At 53.4% G+C, this 20,731-nt stretch overlaps 1 protein-coding gene and 1 long non-coding RNA gene across 2 annotated transcripts in view; one reads left to right on the top strand and one right to left on the bottom strand.

Annotated features, from left to right (window-relative positions):
* Positions 1-17,831, top strand: part of AMBRA1 (autophagy and beclin 1 regulator 1) — a 170,062-nt gene extending 152,231 nt beyond the window's left edge. Inside the window, 5 exon segments of the mRNA XM_038563409.1 lie at positions 1,607-1,746; positions 9,216-9,308; positions 10,539-10,732; positions 16,234-16,568; positions 16,570-17,831. Coding sequence (XP_038419337.1) covers positions 1,607-1,746; positions 9,216-9,308; positions 10,539-10,732; positions 16,234-16,568; positions 16,570-16,740 — 933 coding nt within the window. The 3' untranslated portion in view covers positions 16,741-17,831.
* On the bottom strand, positions 9,524-15,610 carry LOC111090970. Its single transcript, XR_005373458.1, has 4 exons — positions 15,352-15,610; positions 13,676-13,777; positions 13,039-13,179; positions 9,524-12,130 (listed from the first exon to the last, which is right to left on the bottom strand). It is a non-coding gene; the product is annotated as an uncharacterized LOC111090970 (long non-coding RNA).
* Positions 17,832-20,731: the final 2,900 nt, after the last annotated feature.

Here is a 20,731-nt window from a genome sequence, read left to right on the forward strand (position 1 = left end):
TAAATTCAATTTTGAATATTACTTTTTAAACCATATCTCATTTGGTCTTCCATTTTTTTTTCTTCCATCAGGGGGCAGGGAAAGGCAGACGTAGTTCATCCCTGTTTTATAGATTAAAACCTGAAGGGGCTAAAAGGGAAAACGTTGACTAAAACTCAAGATAGATACTTGGGGGATCCCTGGGTGGCACAGCGGATTGGCGCCTGCCTTTGGCCCAGGATCGACCCGGGATCGAATCCCACGTCGGGCTCCCGGTGCATGGAGCCTGCTTCTCCCTCTGCCTGTGTCTCTGCCTCTCTCTCTCTCTCTCTCTCTCTCTCTGTGACTATCATAAATAAAATTAAAAAAAATAAAAATAAAAATAAAAAAAAGATAGATACTTGGCTTCCTCCTTTTCCTAGACCCTAATGACCTTTTTTGAAGCCCCAGATGCAGATAATGATAGCAGCATTTACCATTTATGAGCTTGCACTGTACCAGGCATTTTCTACACATCTTATGTTTTCATGTCTCCAATTATTTGGATGTTGGTCCTCTCTTTTTTGGAGGGAGGTGGGGGGTTAGGGGTGGGACTTGAACTCACTACCCTGAGAACAAGACCTGAGCTGAGAACAGGAGTCAGATGCTTGACTGACTGAACCACCCAGGCACCCCAAGTGCTATCTCTTTTTAAGCTGAGATCTGGAGAAGTTGCTATTCTAGGGAAGTAGTGTCAGGACTCCAGCCCAGGGTTTTTAAACTCGAAAGAAAGTCCCCATCCTTCATTCTCCCACTGCCCTGTGGAATATCTTGCAGTGCAGTGGCCAGAGAGATTGGAGACTCTCTTTCACCTCCCGTCCAAACCCTAGCCACAGCTAAGCTGCCTCCTGAGAAAATAGGAGCTTTGGAAGCAAGCCAACTACTGAAGGGGACTCTCTCCCTTGGAGAAATGGAAACAATCTATTTCTTGGTGATTTATATAAGCTAGAAAGAAATCATGTACCTGTGTGTTCAAGATTCCCCTCTCCTCTGCTTCCTACAATCGTAGAGCACCTTTTAGGTTTCCTTAACAATAGCATTTTTAACATTGCTTTTAATTAGATGAATTAAGAATGTTCTCTGGTGTTATCACCCCCTCCCGCCCCCCTGTCACCTTCAATTCCCCATTGCTGTGAGAGCTGTGATTTCCATGGTAACGGGACTCCCAGTTGAGCTTGGCTCTCACTGGTTTGTCTGGTCAGGGGAAAGTTAGGGACAGGCCTTGCTGGTCAGCAGAGCTCTGCCTGCCTTTCCAGGAGGCTGCCTTAAAGCCATGAAGTGAGAGAGCTAAAAGGAGCTAAAAGGCTATAAGGAGAGCACAAGGAAGCTTCCTGCGGAAAAGCCAAAGTGTGCCCCTAGTCTTGCTCAAGAGAATTGTAGCTTTCCTCCTAAAGTAAGAGGGCCCCAGCCTTCCCCTGCTACCGCAGGTTCTCCTGTATGTGTAAGAGGCCTTCCATTCCCAGGTTGACCGGCTCCTTTCCTCCCTGTGGTTAGCTTGCTTCTGGCCATAGAAGGGACTTTGTTATTCTTGGTAACAAATTATTTCTCCTTGAATTCTCTTTTCTTCCTTCTTTTCTCCCCAACCCAGAGAGTTTTCAACGTCCTTTACCCCATGCCTGCTGACCAGCGGAGACATGTCAGCATCAACTCTGCCCGTTGGCTGCCCGAGCCAGGGCTTGGCCTGGCCTATGGTACCAACAAAGGAGACCTGGTGATCTGCCGACCAGAGTGAGTGGCCCAGGGTGGGCAGCAGTGGGGGGTGGGGGTGGGGAGGGGGGTCATTCAGGCTAAGGACGGTAGTAATTGGTATCATCTGAGGGTCTGGCCATGAGGTGGGGGTCTTGTTGATGGGAAATCAAAGTTCTGCTAGAGCCTGCCTCAGTCTGTGCATCACTCCATAGAAGGTCCTTTTACCTTAGGGCTGTTAGGGTTAGCTGTCTGTCCCAGAAATCTTCAAAAGACTGGTTTAGTTGTTATGTCTTCTTAAATCTAAGGCAGTATTCTTTTCCTTTGTTTTTCTCTTGTTCTCTGGTTCCCTAGTGATAGTAAAGTCTCCCTGCAGGCAAAAGCATAGATATCAAAGATTCTTTTCTAAATGCTTTTTGAAAAATTCAACAGGTGGTCTTGGGTTTGTGTAAATGCCATAGACATAACTTAAGAAATAAAATTGGAAATAGAGTATTGGTAAAGCCCTAATTTGTCAGGCCACTGATCTCTAGCAGCCTGGGTCTGTGTCCTGCCTGTTTTCCTTTCTGCTTGCGCTTCATAAAGTGAAGGCAAATTGAAAATCTCCATTTAAAATCAAAATGATTGTTGTCTGGTCTTGAAGTAAGGGCTACGAGGGGACAGGGGGCCAAAGCACTTCTGTCGTAGGTCCTGATGACACCCCTTCCCCTGGTGGTTTGGAGGCTAGAGGTCTGTTCGTTCACTCCAGACCCTGGGCGTCCGCCAGGTCTGTCATCAGTCTCCAGACCCAGCCAGGTGGGGCGCGTGAAGCTCTGTGCTTCCGTGCAGATCAGGCTGATTGCTGCGTGGGCCACCACAGGGTTCCGACCGACTAAATGGCACTTTTGCCTCCAGGCCGTCCTCATGCTGTCCTTCACTTGGTGCAGAGTCTTCTCCCAGGGCGTTCTGCAGATCACAGAGCATGGCGTGACTGGTCTGGTAGGGTCTCTGGCTATTGGAAATGTCCGCATTGCCTTTTGATAGGGCCTTTGGTGATTTTTTTCCTGGGGTGTGTATTTGGGTCAGTTCTGTGCCTGGTAGGTGACTGGTGACTGAGCCCTTGTCAGCTGAGCTAGGTCAGTGGCTCAGGGGAAAGGAAACCCAGGTCTAAGGGCAGCTCTTTGATACCATCCTGCATTTTCGGAGTCCTTCCCAAAGAGAGGCTGTTGTCTGAGACTGTGGTTCCGCCAAGCCGCACTCTTCTCAGGCTCTCTGTCCAGAGGGCCTCTCTTAGCAGGTCCGTATGCCTTTCCAGAACTGAGCCTGTCTCTCTGACGACTGTGCCGCTGTTAGTCCCGGCGCTGGGTCTTTCCGTCTCTGCCCTCCCCTTGGCCTGACCGTAGTTCTGGGATTAGTCTGCTCTGAGCTTGTTCTTTCTCCCCAAAGCACATGAGACTGATTATTTTATCTCACCCTCTTAGGAGTTCATAAGAGGACTCTGATAGGCATCCTCTCCAAAACTGGCACAGAATTCTGGACCATCATTTTATTCTTACCAACACTAGTTATAGGTCTTTCTTTCCCTGTTTCTCCAAGACCTCCTTCCTCAACATTATTGTCTTGTCTGTAGTTCTAGCCACTAAACCTTTGTCCCAGCCAAACTCCCAGCCCCTTCCCTTGCAAGAGTGACCTGCAGAATCTCTACCTCCGGTTCATCGTGGTCCCACAAAGGCTTTTATGTCTGAAACCCCGGCCTCCGCACTTGGTGTGAGTCACAGACACCTCAGCCAAACATGAAGCTGGCTTTGGCCTCTCTTCTCTCTTTTCTCCCCATATGTCGTCTTCAACATCCAGCGTCAGCAGGCTGGAGCCATCCTGGACTGCCTGGGATATGTAGCCTCAGGAACTCAGGCCTTTTCCAGGAGCAAGGGGACACTAGCATTTGACACCATGGACAGTGGCCTATCGCAGGCCAACTTGTGTTGGCTCAAGAGAGAGCTAGCTTGGCCTGCCCATTTGGGGTTGCTGTTTCTCTTGAATTCTGGGTCATTCTGGCAAATGTCCCAAACCTTAGGGCTGCATATCTGAGGGAACCAAGTAAATTAAGACAGACATGACTTTGTCCTAAGTTGTTCAGAGTCTCTCCACTTCTCAGTCCCCTTTGTATCTGTGGGATTTGGCTTCAGGTAGGGAAGACCACAGTATTCAGGTAAAGAAGGGAAGACTCACCCCAGGCCTTCCAGCAGATCAGTGATAGAATTAGGCTTCCTGACTTTCCAAGGCAGAGCTCTTTCCTACAGCTGATTTCTTAACCTTTTTTCTATCACAAATGTCTTTAAAATTGTGATGGAAACATTGTGCACTCTTATACAGGAAAATATACCATAAGAGCACCCATATAATTTCATAACTCTCTTAAGACCTCAGGTAAAGAATGCAGCTCTTGATCACGTTGAGGCATTTAAGCAAGTCAGGTGATCGACACGGTGGGAAATGAGTGGAGAGGCGAGAACATTCACATCTTTCGAACAGTCTGTGGTTGGTATCTGGCCGAGAACAAGGAGAACAAACGAATATGGCAGTAGGAGCTCAGGGTTGTTGTTTCTCCAGGAGGCAGCTGCCTGATACTCACCGCCCTTCCCCCTTTGACACGGCTCTGGCACACCTGTTCCCGAGGGCATAGCCAGCCGGGCCAGGGTTAAAGCCCTTCCTCCAGAACAGGTGCTTGTCTACCTTTGTCCGTGGACACAGGCAGCCGCACCTCGTTTTGTGCTCTCAGTCCTGCTCTTCTTTTCTCCTCCATTGTCTTAGCCTCCACACTCGCTCCAAGCCCAAAGACAGAGTTCACCAGCCCCTTGGGCATCTCTTGGTGGCACTAAAACCCCACTGACAGTAGAACAAGGCTGTAGGAAATACTCCTATCGTTCCAGGGAAAGAAATTTTGATGACAGGTGAGGAGACGAATAGCTGGCCTTGTAGCCCCTATACAAAGCCGTTAGGGTGGCTGATAGCCCGGTCACCTCACCCTTCCTAGCTGTGAGGCACTCCTTTCTCCGTTGCTTTGCTCCCCCTCCTGCCACTCCTCCCAAGCTGCTGCTGTGCCTCTGGCTGACTGCCAGCCCAGCCAACACCCCCACCGATAACCATAGTGGGTGTGAAGTACCAGATTGATGTGAGGGGGAGCTTGCTCACTTCCGGCTTCATAGATCAGCCCTACAAATGGGGGGGAGGTGTTGCTGGGAAGACCACTGCTTCTCAGAGTCAGCTCTGAAGACAGAATTGAGGGACTCATGCCAGAAGAAACTAGGCCGGGCCTGTGGGGCGTCTGGCCCCCTGGCTAGGTGTGGGACCCCTGACAAGGCCCCCACTCTATCCCTGAAGACAAAGCTACTGCTATAAACAGCGACTGTAGTCAAGCCTCACTGACCAGAGAAGGGAAAGGCACACCCCTAAATCAAAAGGGGAGCCATAGACACTTCATCTTTCAGGCTGTTCCACAAGATCCAGGTGCCAACTTTTTCCTACGTTATGGAGAGCAGGGATAAATGCCTGTCCTTCTTTCCAAAGAGACAGCCATGTAAGTGATAGATGAAAGAAGAATGTTCTCAAAGGGAATATTCCCTAGAAGTGGAGAAGTTCAGGGGCACCTGGCTGGCTCAGTTGGTGGAGTGTGCAGCTCTTGATCTAGGAGTTGTGAATTTAAGCCCCACATTGGGTGTAGAGATTACTTAAAAATAAAATCTTGGGGGAAAAAAAAAAAGGTGAGAAGTCCAGAGCCATATTCTGCTTGAGAGTGTGGTTACCACCAAGGAATCCAGGCTGGCTCCTAGCTGTGTTCAGGGAGCCCAGGAGGTCCCAGCTGTGAGGGAGTCACTTAGCCAAGCCCAGAAAGCACAGCTTACAGATGCTGCAGAAGGAAGCCAGGTGTGAAGTAGAAGTCCATTTGAAAAGACTCACCTGATCAGCCTTCCCATGCTTCCTTATCCCTTCGTGTGTTTTCCTGGCTTCCAGGAAGAATGCAGAGCAAACAGTGACTCATTGATCCTTGCTAAAACCCAAGGAGAAAGGAGGTGGTTGAAGTGTTCTTTAGCTTATAGAAGGAAATCAGTAATACTGAGTATTAAAGGCTGAGTTTCAGTAGCCAGAGAGGGTGTCTTTAGCTCTTATCCTTGGTCCAGTACCTGGAATTTTAACCAAACTTTCCAAAACATGTTGCTCTGACCACAGAAAGTAGAACAAGTCAGGGCTATAGTAGACCTGTTGGTGGGGGCAGAAAAGATGGGTGGCACAGAGCAGCACATCTGCCAGTCTCCGTTGTCTCGTTCTCTTTGACCATTGACCCTATCACTGAATGTCCCGAATCCGCAGCTCTGAGCTGACAGTGCATACTGCCAGATGGAAAGTGTTTTAGGAGACCCTTTGACCATCAGCATCACACTAACAGTCCCAGCCCAGAGAGTGGGCCTTCCGGTGGCCTGTCTTCTAAGACCGGAAGGAAGGTTCCTGGTCACACAGCACATGGCTCAGTGTAGGTCTAATGTGGACAGTTTGTTGTCACTAACCAGCCCTGGCTAGCAGGAATTACAGAGGAAGTATTTGGCAGGGCCCCAGATGGTACTGCCACCTGTCAATAAATCTTGACAGGTTTATAAATCAGAGGCTCCCTGGCAGCTGGCTTTACACAGGGCCTCATGCAGCCAGGATTTGCTCATCAAAAGCTTCAGTAATGACTGTTTTTGGAGGCCTCTGCTTTTGACCTCTGGCCATTTGCCTCTTCCCTCGTGGAAGGTCCTTTCCTGTCACCTCTGCGCTGCAGTGCCCCTGCTGCCTCAGACAACACCCATAGAAATAGCTGAATGTTTTGAAAAGAAAGGAGCTTTTTAAAGGGATGGTCTGAAGATCACACCAAATCTGCAGCCCCGAAGGCCCCCAGGGGGTAGCTGAGAGCAGAAAAGGAAGAGCACTGTGTCTGGCTCTGTTTTTGTTTTTGTTTTTGTTTTTGTTTCCCTCCGGAGACGCTTGTTTGCCCTCAGGTGAAGCCCAGTCTCCAGAATCTTCATGACCCTCACGATGAGGGGCTCTGAGCTAGGCTTGTTCCCTTTCACCTGCAATAACACAGCCACCTGACACACAATACCTTGTCATCCTGGTCCTATCAGGTTTCTACCCTGGCTAATCCTGACATCACTCCCCTACGGCTGGCCTTTTCCTTATGACCCACGGGCTTTGGTTTCTCTGCTCTTGACTGAAGAAGTGCTGCCATTAAAGGAAGGTGACCAACGCCTCTAGGTTGAAAAGTTGGCTTTTGTTGGAGCTTGTCTTAGCTTGGGTAGCCATAGCAGAACACCATAGACCAGGGGCCTTAACAGAAATTTATTTCCTCACAGTTCTGGAGGCTGGAAGTCTGAAATCAGGGGCCAGCAGGGTTGGGTTCTGATAAAGGCTGTCTTCTCACTGTGTCCTCACATGGTAGGGAGAAGGAGGGAGGAAGGGAGGGAGGGAGGGAGAGAAGGAGGGAAGGAAGGAAGGAAGGGCGGGGGGTCTTTCTTACTCTTCTTGTTTTTTTTTTGTTTTTGTTTTTGTTTTTTTGTTTTAAGAATATTATTTTTACTTTATTTTTTTTTTAATTTTTACTTATTTATGATAGTCACAGAGAGAGAGAGAGAGAGAGAGAGGCAGAGACATAGGCAGAGGGAGAAGCAGGCTCCATGCACTGGGAGCCCGACGTGGGACTCAATCCCAGGTCTCCAGGATCGCGCCCTGGGCCAAAGGCAGGCGCTAAACCGCTGCGCCACCCAGGGATCCCCGACTCTTCTTGTTTTTTAAGAGTTTATTTTTAAGTAATGTCTACACCCAACGTGAGGCTTGAACTTTACAACCCCGAGATCAAGAGTCTCACACTCCACTGACTGAGCCAGCCAGGCATCCCACTTTCTCACTCTTCTTATAAAGCCACAGTCCTATTGGATTGTAGTCCCACCCTTACAGCCTCATGTAACCTGAATTACCTCCTAAAGACCCTCCAGCTACAGTCACCCTGTGGGGTAAGGCTCCAGTATATGGATGAGGGGGGCACAGTTCTTCAAGCACATGTGCATGCTGTGTCCCATTTAGGAGCAGGGCTGGGTCTCTTACAGTCTCCACAGGGCCACCAGGGTTTTGTTTTTGTTTTTGTTTTTAAAGATTTATTTATTTATTCAGAGAGAGAGAGAGAGGCAGAGACACTGGCAGAGGGAGAAGCAGGCTCCATGCAGGAAGCCCGACGTGGGACTCGATCCCGGGTCTCCAGGATCACACACCTCAGGCTGCAGGAGGCACTAAACCACTGCACCACCGGGGCTGCCCTGTTTTTTTGTGAAATGAGCTCTATGCCCAACATTGGTCTCAAACTCACTACCCCAAGGTGAAGAGTTGCATGCTCTCCCGACGGAGCCAGCCGGATGTCCCTGGGACACCAGAGTTCTGATGAGCTCAGACACCTCTTCCCCATCTCCTGTCTCCACCTTCACCACCCATACCCCACCCTCAACCACAGCAACTGCTCGGTAACACCTCTTCCAGGAAGGAATCCTTAAAAGCAGAGCAGTCTGTGTAACAGAATTCCTGCCTGGGTGGCAGGTCATTGTAGAAACTTGAGAAGCTACTGCATCCCTTCTGGTGGCAGTTCCCATGTGAGATTGGGAGAAACTGCTTGATGGTCCATTACAGGGAAAGGAGGAAGCAGGGCAAGGTTGGCAACTAGAGAACTGGACAGATAGAAACTCCTCTCTGCTGCCAGCGGTGCGGCCAGTGGCCACTCAAGGCTCTCTGTCTCCTACCCTAGTAGGAGGCTCTGGGGCACTCATGGGCCATTTTTGGTTCTAGGAGCACCTTTCCCAGCTGCTTCTCAGCCTGCCCTGGCAAAGGAGGCTCAAGCTCTAGAACAGAAAGCCATGTGGGCCATTCTGGCTCAGTGGTGGCTTTCCCCTGCTTAGATTTCTGAGCTCAAGGCCAATTAATAATGGTAAGGTGTCTCATTTTCCTTCCTCTTGGCCTTCCCCCCAACCCACCCACCCCTGGCATCAGAGAAGACCCAGTAACAAGAACCCATGCTTTCTCCCTTTCAAAGCACTAAGCCCACACTTTAGGCAGGGCTGTCCATGGCACCCTGTCTCTCCAGGGCCTCCCCAGCCTCTCATTTGCCATCTTAGCTCCTTTCTTTATGTCTGAAAACCACTCAACCCACTGCCTATGTAAAGTGTGGCTGTTTTTTAGCTATCTCTTAGTCCCAAGAAGGAGCTGGTTAGGCATTGTTCAGAGGAAGGAAGAGGCTAAAACCCCACCACTACAGGCATTTGGGCTGCTGGAGAGTCATCCACATTGCTCCAGCACTGAGCATCCTGGTGGGAATCTCTAGTCCTGGTCTCAGCTCAGCCCTAGGAGAGACAAAAGAGGACTGCTGGGCCAAAGCTCAGGAAGTGTAAGGAGTTCTGGCCATTCTCTCTCTAATGTTCTCCACCTTTCCCCCTCCACCCTTCCCAACTGATTTTCAGGGCCTTAAACTCTGGTGTTGAGTACTACTGGGACCAGCTAAATGAGACTGTCTTCACTGTCCACTCCAGCAGCAGGAGCAGTGAAAGGCCTGGGTGAGTTTGGGAAGGGGGAAGGGCACAGCTGCTAGAGGCCTGTCCCTTCCACCTGCTTCAGATGGACTCTCAAGCGGTGCCCTCAGACTGCTCTGGGGCTCTCTGGGTGCCTCTCCTCAGCCACAGCATCTCCTCTTTGATCTGCTTTATGCATTGAGCTTTTGCACAAATTCATTTGAGGAAAATATTCTATGGCTAAGGAAGAGAACAAAACATCTGCTCTTAGTCTTGATTGAGAACAAACTAGGACATCCTGTGGCTTTTTCCCATCCTGGCCATGGTGTCTGGACACAGCGGGGTGAGGAGAGAAGAGGGAGCACTAGAGGGGGGATGCTGTCCCCAAGAAGTGTGCTCGTGGTCCAAGGAGAATCTGTGGACAGTGCCTGAGGGACCATGCTGCTCAGAGCTGTAGCCCAGAGACAGACCCTCCCCAGGGGCCAGTTAGAAAGTAGGAACCTGGTACTGATCCTCTTATCACTTAATTTATTAATGAGGACTGAAAATTTTGAGAAAAAGTGCTGGGTCAATAATACACCCGAGGCAACCACTGCTTCCTACAGGGCACAGCTGGAGGAGTCCCCAGAAGCAGCTAGAAATGAGGGGCTGGTGCCTGCCATGGAAGTCCTGGGCTCCCTCTGCTGCCAGCTGTAGCTATCCTGGGGTGGGGGGGCCTGGCCCTTACTCGTAGGTCAGCTTGTGCTGCCTACCTTCACGGCTCTCTTGTGGGAAGGCCCTGAAGGAGCCCAGAAGGGCTTTTCCTCCAAAATGGAGATACAGTGGAAATTCCAAGAATTTAAACTGGAATCTTGTCAGCATGTAGTTAGAAGGAAGGAAAAGTTAAGAGAGAAAAGATCCCTCTTCTCCTGCTCACCCTTTGTCCAACGATGTCAGCTGATGGCTTCCTGAATGTATGTAGATAAGAGTCCTAAGATCAGCCATCTCTGCCTCCCCAGAAAGACACTCACTGCTTAATGAGTGACTCAGTTAGCTGGTCTGCAAAATTGGATGGTTCTGCAGCCTTTCATTGTTCCAGAGCCTGACCTGATCCGGGGGGCGTTATCTGCCATGGTGGAGAGGGGGGAGCTGCCGAGCTCAGGGCTTGTCCTCTGAGCCTGCAGGCCCTGGTGCAGGGGACTGTGTGCCCTGAGGATTGGCAGGGAACAAGCGGAACTCTGTGAGGCATGCTGTCCCGAGCCCTGCCTGGCTTCAGTCTGCCTTTCTTTCTCCTAGAACCAGCAGAGCCACGTGGAGGACAGACAGAGACATGGGTCTGATGAATGCAATTGGGCTGCAGCCCCGGAACCCCACCACCTCTGTGACATCTCAGGGCACCCAGACCCTGGCCCTTCAGCTGCAGAATGCCGAAACACAGACGGAGAGGGAAATCCAGGAGCCCGGGACAGCAGCTTCGGGTCCTGGTGAAGGTAAGAGTCCTGGCATTCTACGGGGGAAATAGGACTGCGGGTCCTATCACTTGGTCCCTCCGTACAGACTGGTAGTGCTGAGAAAGGACCCTCCCCTCTCCAAAGGAGTACCCTCTTATCTGCCTGGGGAACATTCCCTTGGTGGTGTGAGGAGCCTCCTCAGGCAGGAGCAGTACGTCCTTGATCTGGGTCACTGTTTCCAACAAGCTGAGCTGCTCTTACCAAGTCCCCTGACCTCCGTCTTCTGTAAAACTCAGAGGACCCAGGCTGTTCTTCCAGAGAAAGTACACAGGGTGGCCTAGATGGAAAAGACTACCAGAGAGACTCACTGCTGCAAGCTCTTGTTCTGGGGACAAGCACGCCGGCCTTGGGCTTCTAGGCCAGCTGCTATTACGCTCGTGGCTCCCTGCCACTCTGGCTGTGCCAACACACCACCGGCCCCTTCCTTCACCTACGTCAGGTGTAGCTCAGCCAGCCTCAGCCCTGGCTGGCTCTGTGCTGGCCTCACACTTCTGAGAACCAATTAGCACTTCCCAGCAGTAGAGCTTGAGCCACTTTGGAGCCTGTTGGCAGCTGTGTTAAGCAGGCTGTTCTCACTCGGTCCCTCTCCTTACCCTCACCCGAGCCCCCTTGTCAGTCGGAGCATCAAACAAGGCAGCCACCAGCAGACACACATGCTTTCAGTCTGTGTTGAGCTGTGTGCTCAAAAAATGATCATAGAAGGAAAAGCCATGGTGTGCATGAGGCAGGGTAACAAATTTGCCTGTCTTCCCCCCAGGGAGCAACTTTCCATACTGTAGCTCCCTACAGGGCACTGTCCTTCTCACCGCCATGAACTGAGATTTTTAAAAGTTGGGCCCTCTCCCTTTGAGGCCCATGACTCATTGTTGGGTTCTGGCCAGTTTCAGAGGCCAGAACCTGATTCCCTTCCGGCCTCCACCCCACAGAGGAGAGCAGGTGGTGGAGGGTGAACTGTTCAGAGGCCAGAGGCACTCTTTGGCATGTATAGCCGTCTAATGTTGGAGTGCAGGCAGAGTGGGCTCAGATAGCTCGCTCTGTCTGGTACCCTGTGACCTTTGCCTAGAGCTCTGGATCCCAGGTCTTCTCAGCATCCCAGTCCTTTTCAGAAAGCACCCCCTCACGTAGATAGAAATAAGAGAGAGGTATGTCACTGCCAGCTTTGTCTCTCCTGGGGCCAGGAGCTTTGTTCTGAGGTGCTTACCCCATCAGCCACCAACCACTCCTGCCACTCTGGTAGCAAGACACAGGGGACCAGGAAGCAAGAGTCTCTTTGGGCCCACTTTCCCATCTAGCAGGCAGGCCTAGTGGCTCCACACACCACCACCTCTACTCCCAGCCCTGCCTCCTCTCTCTTCATGTTGGCAAACTGGGGGCCACCTGCAGGAACATGGAGAAGAAACCCTTAGTGAAGTCAGCTGACCCTTCTGGACTTAGCTAGAAGGTGGGGCCGGGGGGATACCACTGCACACACACCCCTACACATTAGAGTTCCCAGATGGATTAATGAGGGCAACAGCTCTGCCTGAGTAATTCACGTTCTGGGGCTGCTCCTTCCTTAGCCCTTTCCCTGTCAGTCAGCACCAAAAGTTTTCCAGGCTACTCCTCATTTTTTTTGCTCTATAAAAATTTGATTAAAATCTCTTCAGCTCTAAGACTTCTAGGAAGAGCTGTCCACAGGGAGAGTCGGCAAGTCTCAGCTTTTTGGGTTATCGACTTTCAAAGCTTCCCAACCCCATCACTCAGAAACGAAGGGGAGCATCCCCTGGGCTCGCTGTTTGCTCCCCATACTAATACAGTGCCTGCCCGGCATACAGTAGGCACTCAGGAAGTTGTGGAATGAGTGAATGGAGTGAAGGCAAAGGCCTGTCCCTGAGCTTGGCTGCACTGCACTCCCCTGTCTCTGACTGCTGGAGAAAGGTTGCCAGGGCCTCCTCTTGTCTGGTGAAGATGTTAGTTAGCCTCGCTGCAATAGCCTGGGCCCGGGGCCAGGGAAAAGCAGATGTGGAAAGCGAGGAGCTAGAAGGCCAGCATGTCCCCTGAGGGCAGGAAGGGGCAGCTCCTCCTTCCACTCAGCCTGGCTTCCCTCTTCTGGGCAGTGAAAGTCCCAGAATTAAATGTAGTTACAGGGCATTATGGGAACTTGCTGATCCCATCCTGGCCTCCGCATCCAGAAAGTACCTTAGAACTTGCCAAGGAAAAGCTGTCCTGTCAACACTAACTCCATTTCCCATTTTTCAAAGACAAAAAGAAATGCTTTTGCTGGGGAAAGAGACAGCAGAATTAACCTCTGTGGCCACCACTGCTCCTAGAGCTAATAGCTTGGATCCCCAGCCACAGCTGCCTTTTTTCCTCAAGCTCCAGCATGTTTTCTTCTTGAAGGATGTGCCAGCTGCCTCCAGTGGCTCTTAGCCTTGGCTTGGAATTCCCTGAAAGAGAAGCACAGTTCACAGCCATGAAGAAGCCGTCCGTGGGCATGGTTTAACTTCTTCTGTCTCGTCTCCTTTGAGCACTTAGTTTATGGCTAATACTGTGTTAGGCACCATGAATCCAAAGATACTGCAGAGAGAATCAGGTTCAGAGGTGAAGCCACTGTCTCTTCCTTCAATAGGAAGTCCAGAAAGGTGGGCAGCCTGGGTGGCTCAGCGGTTTAGCGCCGCCTTTAGCCCAGGGTGCGATCCTGGAGAACCGGGATCGAGTCCCACGTCGGACTCCCTGCAAGGAGCCTGCTTCTCCCTCTGCCTGTGTCTCTGCCTCTCTCTCTCTCTCTCTCTCTCTCTCTCTCTGTCTCTCATGAGTAAATAAATAAAATCTTAAAAAAAAAAAAAGAAAAAGAAGAAGAAGAAGAAGTCCAAAAAGGAAACAAATGTTTAAGTACTTCTCACACAGCAGAGGGGTGACATGTGACCAGGTTTTAGAAGCTACCTTAAGTCTGGAGCACCTGTCTTCAGCCTCTGGGAGCCCTTTTATTCAGCCACATGTGGTGGAATAGACACCAAGTCCAAGACCATGCATTAGACACTGGACCTGAAGATAAATAAAACTTACTCTGAGACCGTCAGGGACTTGCAGCCCTGGAGGGAGATACCATAGCCACTGATAAAACACACACGCGTGCGCATACACACACATACACACACACATGCACACATGCATGGAGGAATGGGGCATTGTGAGGGCTCTGGGGGGAGCAGGCACTTCCAGCTGGGGTCCACAGAAGGCCAGGTGAGAAGGGTGGTATGTACATTGACTTTGACATTCACAGTGTGTGTGAGCAGGGGCAGGCAGGCACACAGCAGTGCCCAGTTGGCTTTGCTAAGGTCACTGGTGCAGGAAGGGAGGACGGTCAGGGAAGAGGCTCGGACCTGACCAGAGGGCCCTTAAATGTCATGCTAAGGCGTCTTGACAACTGTGAGGGCTCTTGGAGCTGCTGGGTTTTAAACAGATTATGGACTTAACTAGAACTCAGTGAATCTGAGCTTAATTAGAATGGTAATTACTAGCAGCAGCATGGAGGCTGGGTGGAAGGGGAAGAGATAAGCAAGAAGACCAGGAAATACAGCTGCAGTCCTGGTGAGAGGTGGCCAGGGCCAAAGCCACAGGCCCAGTGGGAAAGGGCAGGAGGGTCTCTCTGAGGACCTGGCTCTGGCACCTCCCTCAGAGCCCCAGGGGCAGCCCTGTCCTCCCCCTGGAAGTGAGCTACATGAAAAGAGCTGATAGTTCACTAGGCACAGAGCCCAGCACAGTGAGCTCCAATGCCAGCAGGCCTCGGGCCAGCCCCCGACACATCCCAGACCCAGTTTGGGAGGCCCTTGGTGCACAGAGTTCTTGGAAAGCGATGGGGGTGGCGGCGAGCACAAGAAGGTCCCCAGGGGGGCCTTGCCAGGCAGCCCTTTGGCTCACAGGGTAGTAGCTGTGCTGGCACCCGGGCCCTAGGTTGACTTTTCCTCTCACTCTTGGCCCCCAAGAGAAGTGCTGAGAGCCCTTCAGATTCTTCTGCCCTGAGAATTGGCACTGAGCTGTCTGAGGGGGAAGTGGGGAAGGGCAGCTGCCTTAGGGGGCGGGGGGTGGATGGGTAGAATTGACAGGGAGAAAGCCCAGCCGGAGTCCCCACTGCTTAGTGCTGAGGAGAACCGTCTGACGAAGAGCCATGGCGTGAGGCTGCCAAGCACTAACAAGGAGGGAAAGATCTAATGGGGCCTTAGACACCGCGAAGCTGTGAAACTGGCTGGCTGGAAATCCAGCTCTAACAAGGCAAGCAGCGAAAAGGAACTGGACAGGGAGGGAGCAAAAAAAAAAAAAAAAAAAAAATCTTACAAAAATAGCTGTTGACAATAAGTACCCAAAAAAGAAAAACCCTTACCATCAGCGCCCCCAAATCTGCAAAATCCCAAACTGTCCAGCAAGTAGCCAAAGGAAATAAGTTGATAGGTAGCGCCAGCCCCGGCAGCCCCGGGGGCCTTGATCATAGCTGCCCACAGGCTTGGGTCAGTCCGAGAGCTGCGCACAGGCGGAGGGGAGGGTCCCTCAGGATGTAGCCCCACTCCCAGCCCCCAGGTGGATCACTGCAGCCGCTGTGAAGTGCCTGCTCTGCCCATTACCTCATTTCCTCAGCCCAGCACTGTGCCTGCTGGATCTTTTCATCCCTCTTCCAAAGTCTGGAAACTGAGGGAGGTGGATGTTAAGGGACTTGTCCAAGGTCACACAGCTAGTGAGTGGAACAGATCTGGGCCAGAACCTTCTCTCCTTCCCTGGAGATGTGGGCTGAATCCTCAGGCCTGGGCAGTTGGCTGTCTCTGGGGAAAGATGAGAGTATCAGGCATCCAGCCCAGCCCAAGGAGAACAGTAAATGGGAAACAGCCTGGGAAAGCTGGTGGGGAAAGAGGAGACCGAATGCCTTCTAGGGAACAGTTCAAAATCCTGTCTTCCTCGTGGGCTTTTAGGAAGTAAACAGAACAACACTGAGGGAAGATAGCACAGCTTTGAAATGAAGCAGAGCAGACTCTGCCTTTGGGCCACGCCTGTGGGTTGCCCTCTCTTTCCGCGTACCAGGCAGCACTCCGCTCCCCGGGCCCGGGCCCCCCGTTCCCCAGGACAGGGAGAGGGCAGGCCGAGCAAGCCATGTGTGTCCACCCCAGCCACCTTCACCCGTGTGGTGACTACTGCCAGAAGGGTCGAAGCCAGACGCCTGCCTTCTGGTCCAGCTCTGCTTCTTAACTGGCTGGGTGGCCTCAGCCACCTCCTTCCATCCTCAGCCTCAGTTTCCCCACCAGTAAAACAGAAATGGGAATTATGACCATTTTTGAGGAGTCTTATCTGGCTTTCAGGTCTCTGAATCAGTCTCAGAAGGAGGGAGTTGGACCCTTCTTGTTTCTGCTTTTAGCAGAGAATCCCCCAGCTCCTCCTCACGGTGGTCTGCCTGCCTGCCTCAGTGGCCCCCATCAGCGCCCAACTCCCCCTGTCTTGTGCTCCCTACCTTCCAGGCGAAGGCTCAGAGTCCGGTGCGAGCGGGGAGGACGCCCTCAGCAGGATCCAGCGGCTGATGGCGGAAGGGGGCATGACGGCCGTGGTGCAGCGGGAGCAGAGCACCACCATGGCCTCCATGGGCGGCTTCGGCAACAGCATCATCGTCAGCCACCGCATCCACCGCGGCTCCCAGACGGGCGCTGAGCCAACGGCCGCCCGCGCCTCCTCGCCCCGGCCCTCCGCCTCTCGGGGACTGCTCCCGGAGCCTGGGCAGCTGGCGGAGCGGGGCCTGAGCCCCCGGACAGCCTCCTGGGACCAGCCTGGTGCCCCCGGGCGAGAGCCGCCCCAGCCCCCCCTGCCACCCTCTGCCCTCTTCCTCCCCTGTCCCTGCCCCTCTCCCCCTTCCTGGCACCGAAGGACCAACGCTGCACTGCGACCTGACCAGCAACAACCACCTTGCTGATGGCGGTGGCAGCGGCAGGGAGGAAGCTGCAGGCCCCAGCAGGGAGCCACGGAACAGGTAGAGACACATGTGTGCACTGGTGCTTCCCCCTCGAACCGCTGAGCAGAAACCGGACCTCACAGCTGACTGGGAACTGTACACGCGGAAGAGCTGCGGGCTGCATCAGGGAACAGGAGCAAGAGGGTTGGGGGGTCGAGAGGAAGTCAGAGGCAGTGGGCATGAGGCAGTCGAATGGGCAAGGCTTGCCTCAGGGGGCTAGAACCTTCCAGGATCTGGAGCCCAGGAGAGCCATACTGCTGTGCTCCGTGTGAATGGAGGAGGAAGTGGGTATCCCTGCCATGAACCTCCCCTTTCTCCTAGAAACATGGCTTAAGAGACTCACCCCTGGGCAGAGAGCCCCAGAAGGGTGAACTGTCTTCCAGATCTGGGCCAAACCGTTCTGGACAGTGGCCAGTGGGGCAGCTTTGCCCTGTCTACCTGTTGCATGGGCAGAGCCACCAGGAGCCCAAGAGCAGGAGGAGCAGCCTGGCCCCCAGGAACCACCTCCATCTCTGAGCCTTCCAGAACTTCACCCTGTCTCTATCATCTTACCCCACAGAGACCACAGTCAGGGGTCAGGCCAGGCTCCCAGATTCCTGAGGACAGGAACTTCCTGCACTTACTAATAGGGGACAGCCACGGAGTGAAGGGGGCAGCCTGCTTGTCTGATACAGGATGGGGTCAAGGGATGGTGGGCAGGTCCTCACTCAGGAGTGGGGGGTGTAGGCTGGCCAGCCCCCAGGGCTTGTCCACCAAGCTCTCCCCCTGCCCCACCCCACCCTCCGGCCCTCTGCGCAGCACCTGTGGGTGGCAGTATTCCATGAGCCCAGGCCAAAGCCAGCCCCAGGCTGGGGGAGGGGATGAGACTCCAGGTCAGAGTGTGAGGTCTCGGTCTGTGACTTAAGGTGTTGCATGTGGAATCTTGAACTGTACGTGTAGTTTCTAGTGGAGAAATCAAGGCTCTGATTATTTTGTTTTTAGTATGAAAATGTGATTTCTTTTCTGTTTGTAACTCATCATAGAAACATTGTGGTGGGAGGAGAGGGGATAGTCTGACTGCTAATGAGGGAAACACCAAAGATCTACATCATTAAAATGATGACATGCCCCTCACCAGGCTCCTCTCTGTTTGTTTCTGTGGAAGGTGGAGGGGGTGGCGCTGCGGGGGGAGAGGAGGGTCACTGAACTAAGCTGGGCCCAGGTTCTGTCAGTCAGGCTCTGTCTTTGGTGCTGCTGTCCTATGTGGGGAGCCCTGTCTGTCACCTCAGCAGAAGCTGCCAGTCAGGTGAGGGCGGCCACGTGTGCGTCATACCAGGTGTCTGCATACCATGTCTCTACATACCACCACTTCCTGCTTCCCCCCAGGCCCCCACTAAGGATTGGGGCAGCTTTAACAGTGACAGGTAGGTAGAGATGATGGGAAATCACTCATCCTGACTGCTTCTTACCAGGACTGGGGGGTCTGGAATGAAAATGTAACTGGCCAAAAGGCTGGATCCTCCTTAGTCTCTGGAAACCACCCATGATGGGTGTCTGGGCTGGCCAGGCAGAGAGCTTGGTCTTGACTACAGGTATTCTTCAGAGAAGCCACTTGCTGGCTGTTTGAGTTCCCCTTTACCTTGTATCCTTAGTACACTGGCTGAAGGGCCTGCCGTAGTCGTGGGCCTTTGCCACGTTGAGTTTCAAGCCAGTTAGAAAGTGGGAGGAGGATATTTGCCCCAACTCTTAGAGAAGTATACAGGGAAGACAGGGCCAACCCAGGCATTTTCGCCAGCAACAGCCATTTCTCTTTTTACGATTTATTTAAGAGCAAATGAGCATGAGTTGGGGGTTAGAGGGACCTGCCGAGCTGGGAGCCCCAGGCAGGACTCCATCCAGAACCCTGAGATCACCACCTGAGCCAAAAGCAGACACTCAGCCGACTGAGCCACCCAGGTGCCCCAGCAGCAGCTATTTCTTAACTGTCTCTTGTGTCAGTCAGCTCTGTCGCAGATGCTATGGAGCATGTAGAATTACAGTCCCAACAGAGATATAACCAAAAGATTAAATGGGCAAGCAAGTAATACAAAACAGTGTGGGGGGAAAAAAAACAGTGTGAAGAGCAATTACATAGTTATGAACCCTAGGATTTTCTAGAAAATTTTGAGTGGATTCTGGACTAAAAGACCTCAGCCAGCTGTATGACCTTGGGCAAGCCACTTGCCTTTGCTTCGCTTTCTTCCCTTGTAGTAGGATATAGGGCTTGTGTTATGTAACTTCTTAAAGTTACTTGGAACTGTAGTTTCGAGTCATTCTAGGTCAGAGAGCAGCAGAATGGTTAGAGCCAGCCTTCTTTGAAGAGGTGGGCGGAAGGATTGCCCCACTGCAAGCCCTCCACCCACGTACTTGCCCCGCCCCTCTCACCTTTGGTGGAAGGCGAGGAGTAAAGACAAAACTGTGCCCCGGTTCCCAACTCAGTTCCACTTTGGGGTCTGGGATTGGAGGGGTCAACCCTACCTACCCCATGGTAAGGATTTCAGGGAAACTGGAGCAGCTTTGCCTGAAAGTTTCTGGAAGAACTCAAGGCAGTAGTTTGAGACATCTCTGGTTTCTGTGGCCTCCTGTCCTTGGCCTGGCTTGTTTCCTCTGTTTGACTTTATAAGCATCTGGCCACCACCCCCCCTCCCCATTCACAGGCACACCACAGTTCCCCCTTTGGCAGCACCACCCTCTCCTGGACCCTATGAGAGAGATGGCAAAGTGGAACAAGGGCAGGACTGTCACCTATTGTCTTATGAACCAACTGAGCCCAGTTTCCACATCTGTGAAGTGGGGGCAAGAACAATAGCTTCTTTCGTCCTTGGTTAGGCTCCGGGGAGATCAGATCATTCGCACAAAGGACATGGCTTCTCACACTAAGCCTAGACAGCCAATCGCAGCCGCCTTCGGGAGCACCAGGGCCGACCTCCTCCCTCAGCGTGGAGAACTCCACACCCAAAGCCCCGCAGCCTGGCTCCTGCCCCAGTTTCCTCCTGCCCCCCCCCCCCCCCGTCAGCCTCTCCTCCACTGCCCTACCCGCCTCTGCCGCCCCCCCACAGCCCCTCGCCCGGTTCCTGGGGGAGGGTGGAGGGGCGGGACCGGGTTGTTTTTCCGAGAAAAGGAACCGGCGGTCTTAAGGTTAACCGGATGCTTGCGCTCAAAGAGTTTGGGGTGACAGGCCGCCTCAGGCCCCTGGCGGACCCCTGGAAGGGCCGTCTCGGATGGAGGCCGAATCGCGGGTGCCTGGTGGTGCGGAGCGAGCGGGCAAGGTCAGGGACGAGGCGGAGCTCTCCGAGGTGCTGAAGCCACCGCCTCGGCCCCGCGGGCGCCCCCGCCGCGGACTCCCGGGCCCTCCCGCTCCGCACAGGCAAGGCCCCAAGTCCCCAGGCCCCGACCCGTGCGGTTCCCGGACACCTCAAGAGACCGGCTGCTCGCCCTGAGGTCCCGTTCCCGGCTCCGCCCCGGGTGACCTTGGGCACTCGGCTTCCCCTCAAGGCATCGGCGAACTCGCCCTCTAGGCCGCGGCTGGATGGGCGGCGCGTCCCACCGCGGCTGGAGGGAGGACGCGCACCCTCTCCCCGCCTGGAGGGCGGGAGCGGGGAGCGGGGAGCCGGGCGGCGGGGGTGGGGGGCCGGGCCAGGGTTGTGTGCGATGGGCGGGCTCCTCTCTCGCCGGCGGACTGTTGCCTGCCTCCTCTCTCCAGCTCCTTCCCCGGCCCCGACGGCGCCCCTCTTCTCCCGCAGCCCGGCGGCCGGACGCTGGCGGCCCTGGGGCTGCAAACTGCCAGCGCTCGGCTCCCTGCCCCGACGGGACCGCAGCGGCCGAGCCCATCCCACCCGCCCGTGACCTCTCGTTGGGGTCAAGCGTTCGCGCCTCCGAGGTCCCCGTGTGAGCGGGACCCTGCGGAGAGTGCGGCCCGGGCGAGGCGCGACGCCACCTCCAGGTCCTGGTGCTCGGTCAGAGCGGAGGCGGAGAGCGCAGCCAGACGGGACTGC

The sequence above is a fragment of the Canis lupus genome, chromosome 18, assembly GCF_011100685.1.
Source record: "Canis lupus familiaris isolate Mischka breed German Shepherd chromosome 18, alternate assembly UU_Cfam_GSD_1.0, whole genome shotgun sequence".
Taxonomy (NCBI): Eukaryota; Metazoa; Chordata; class Mammalia; order Carnivora; family Canidae; genus Canis; species Canis lupus.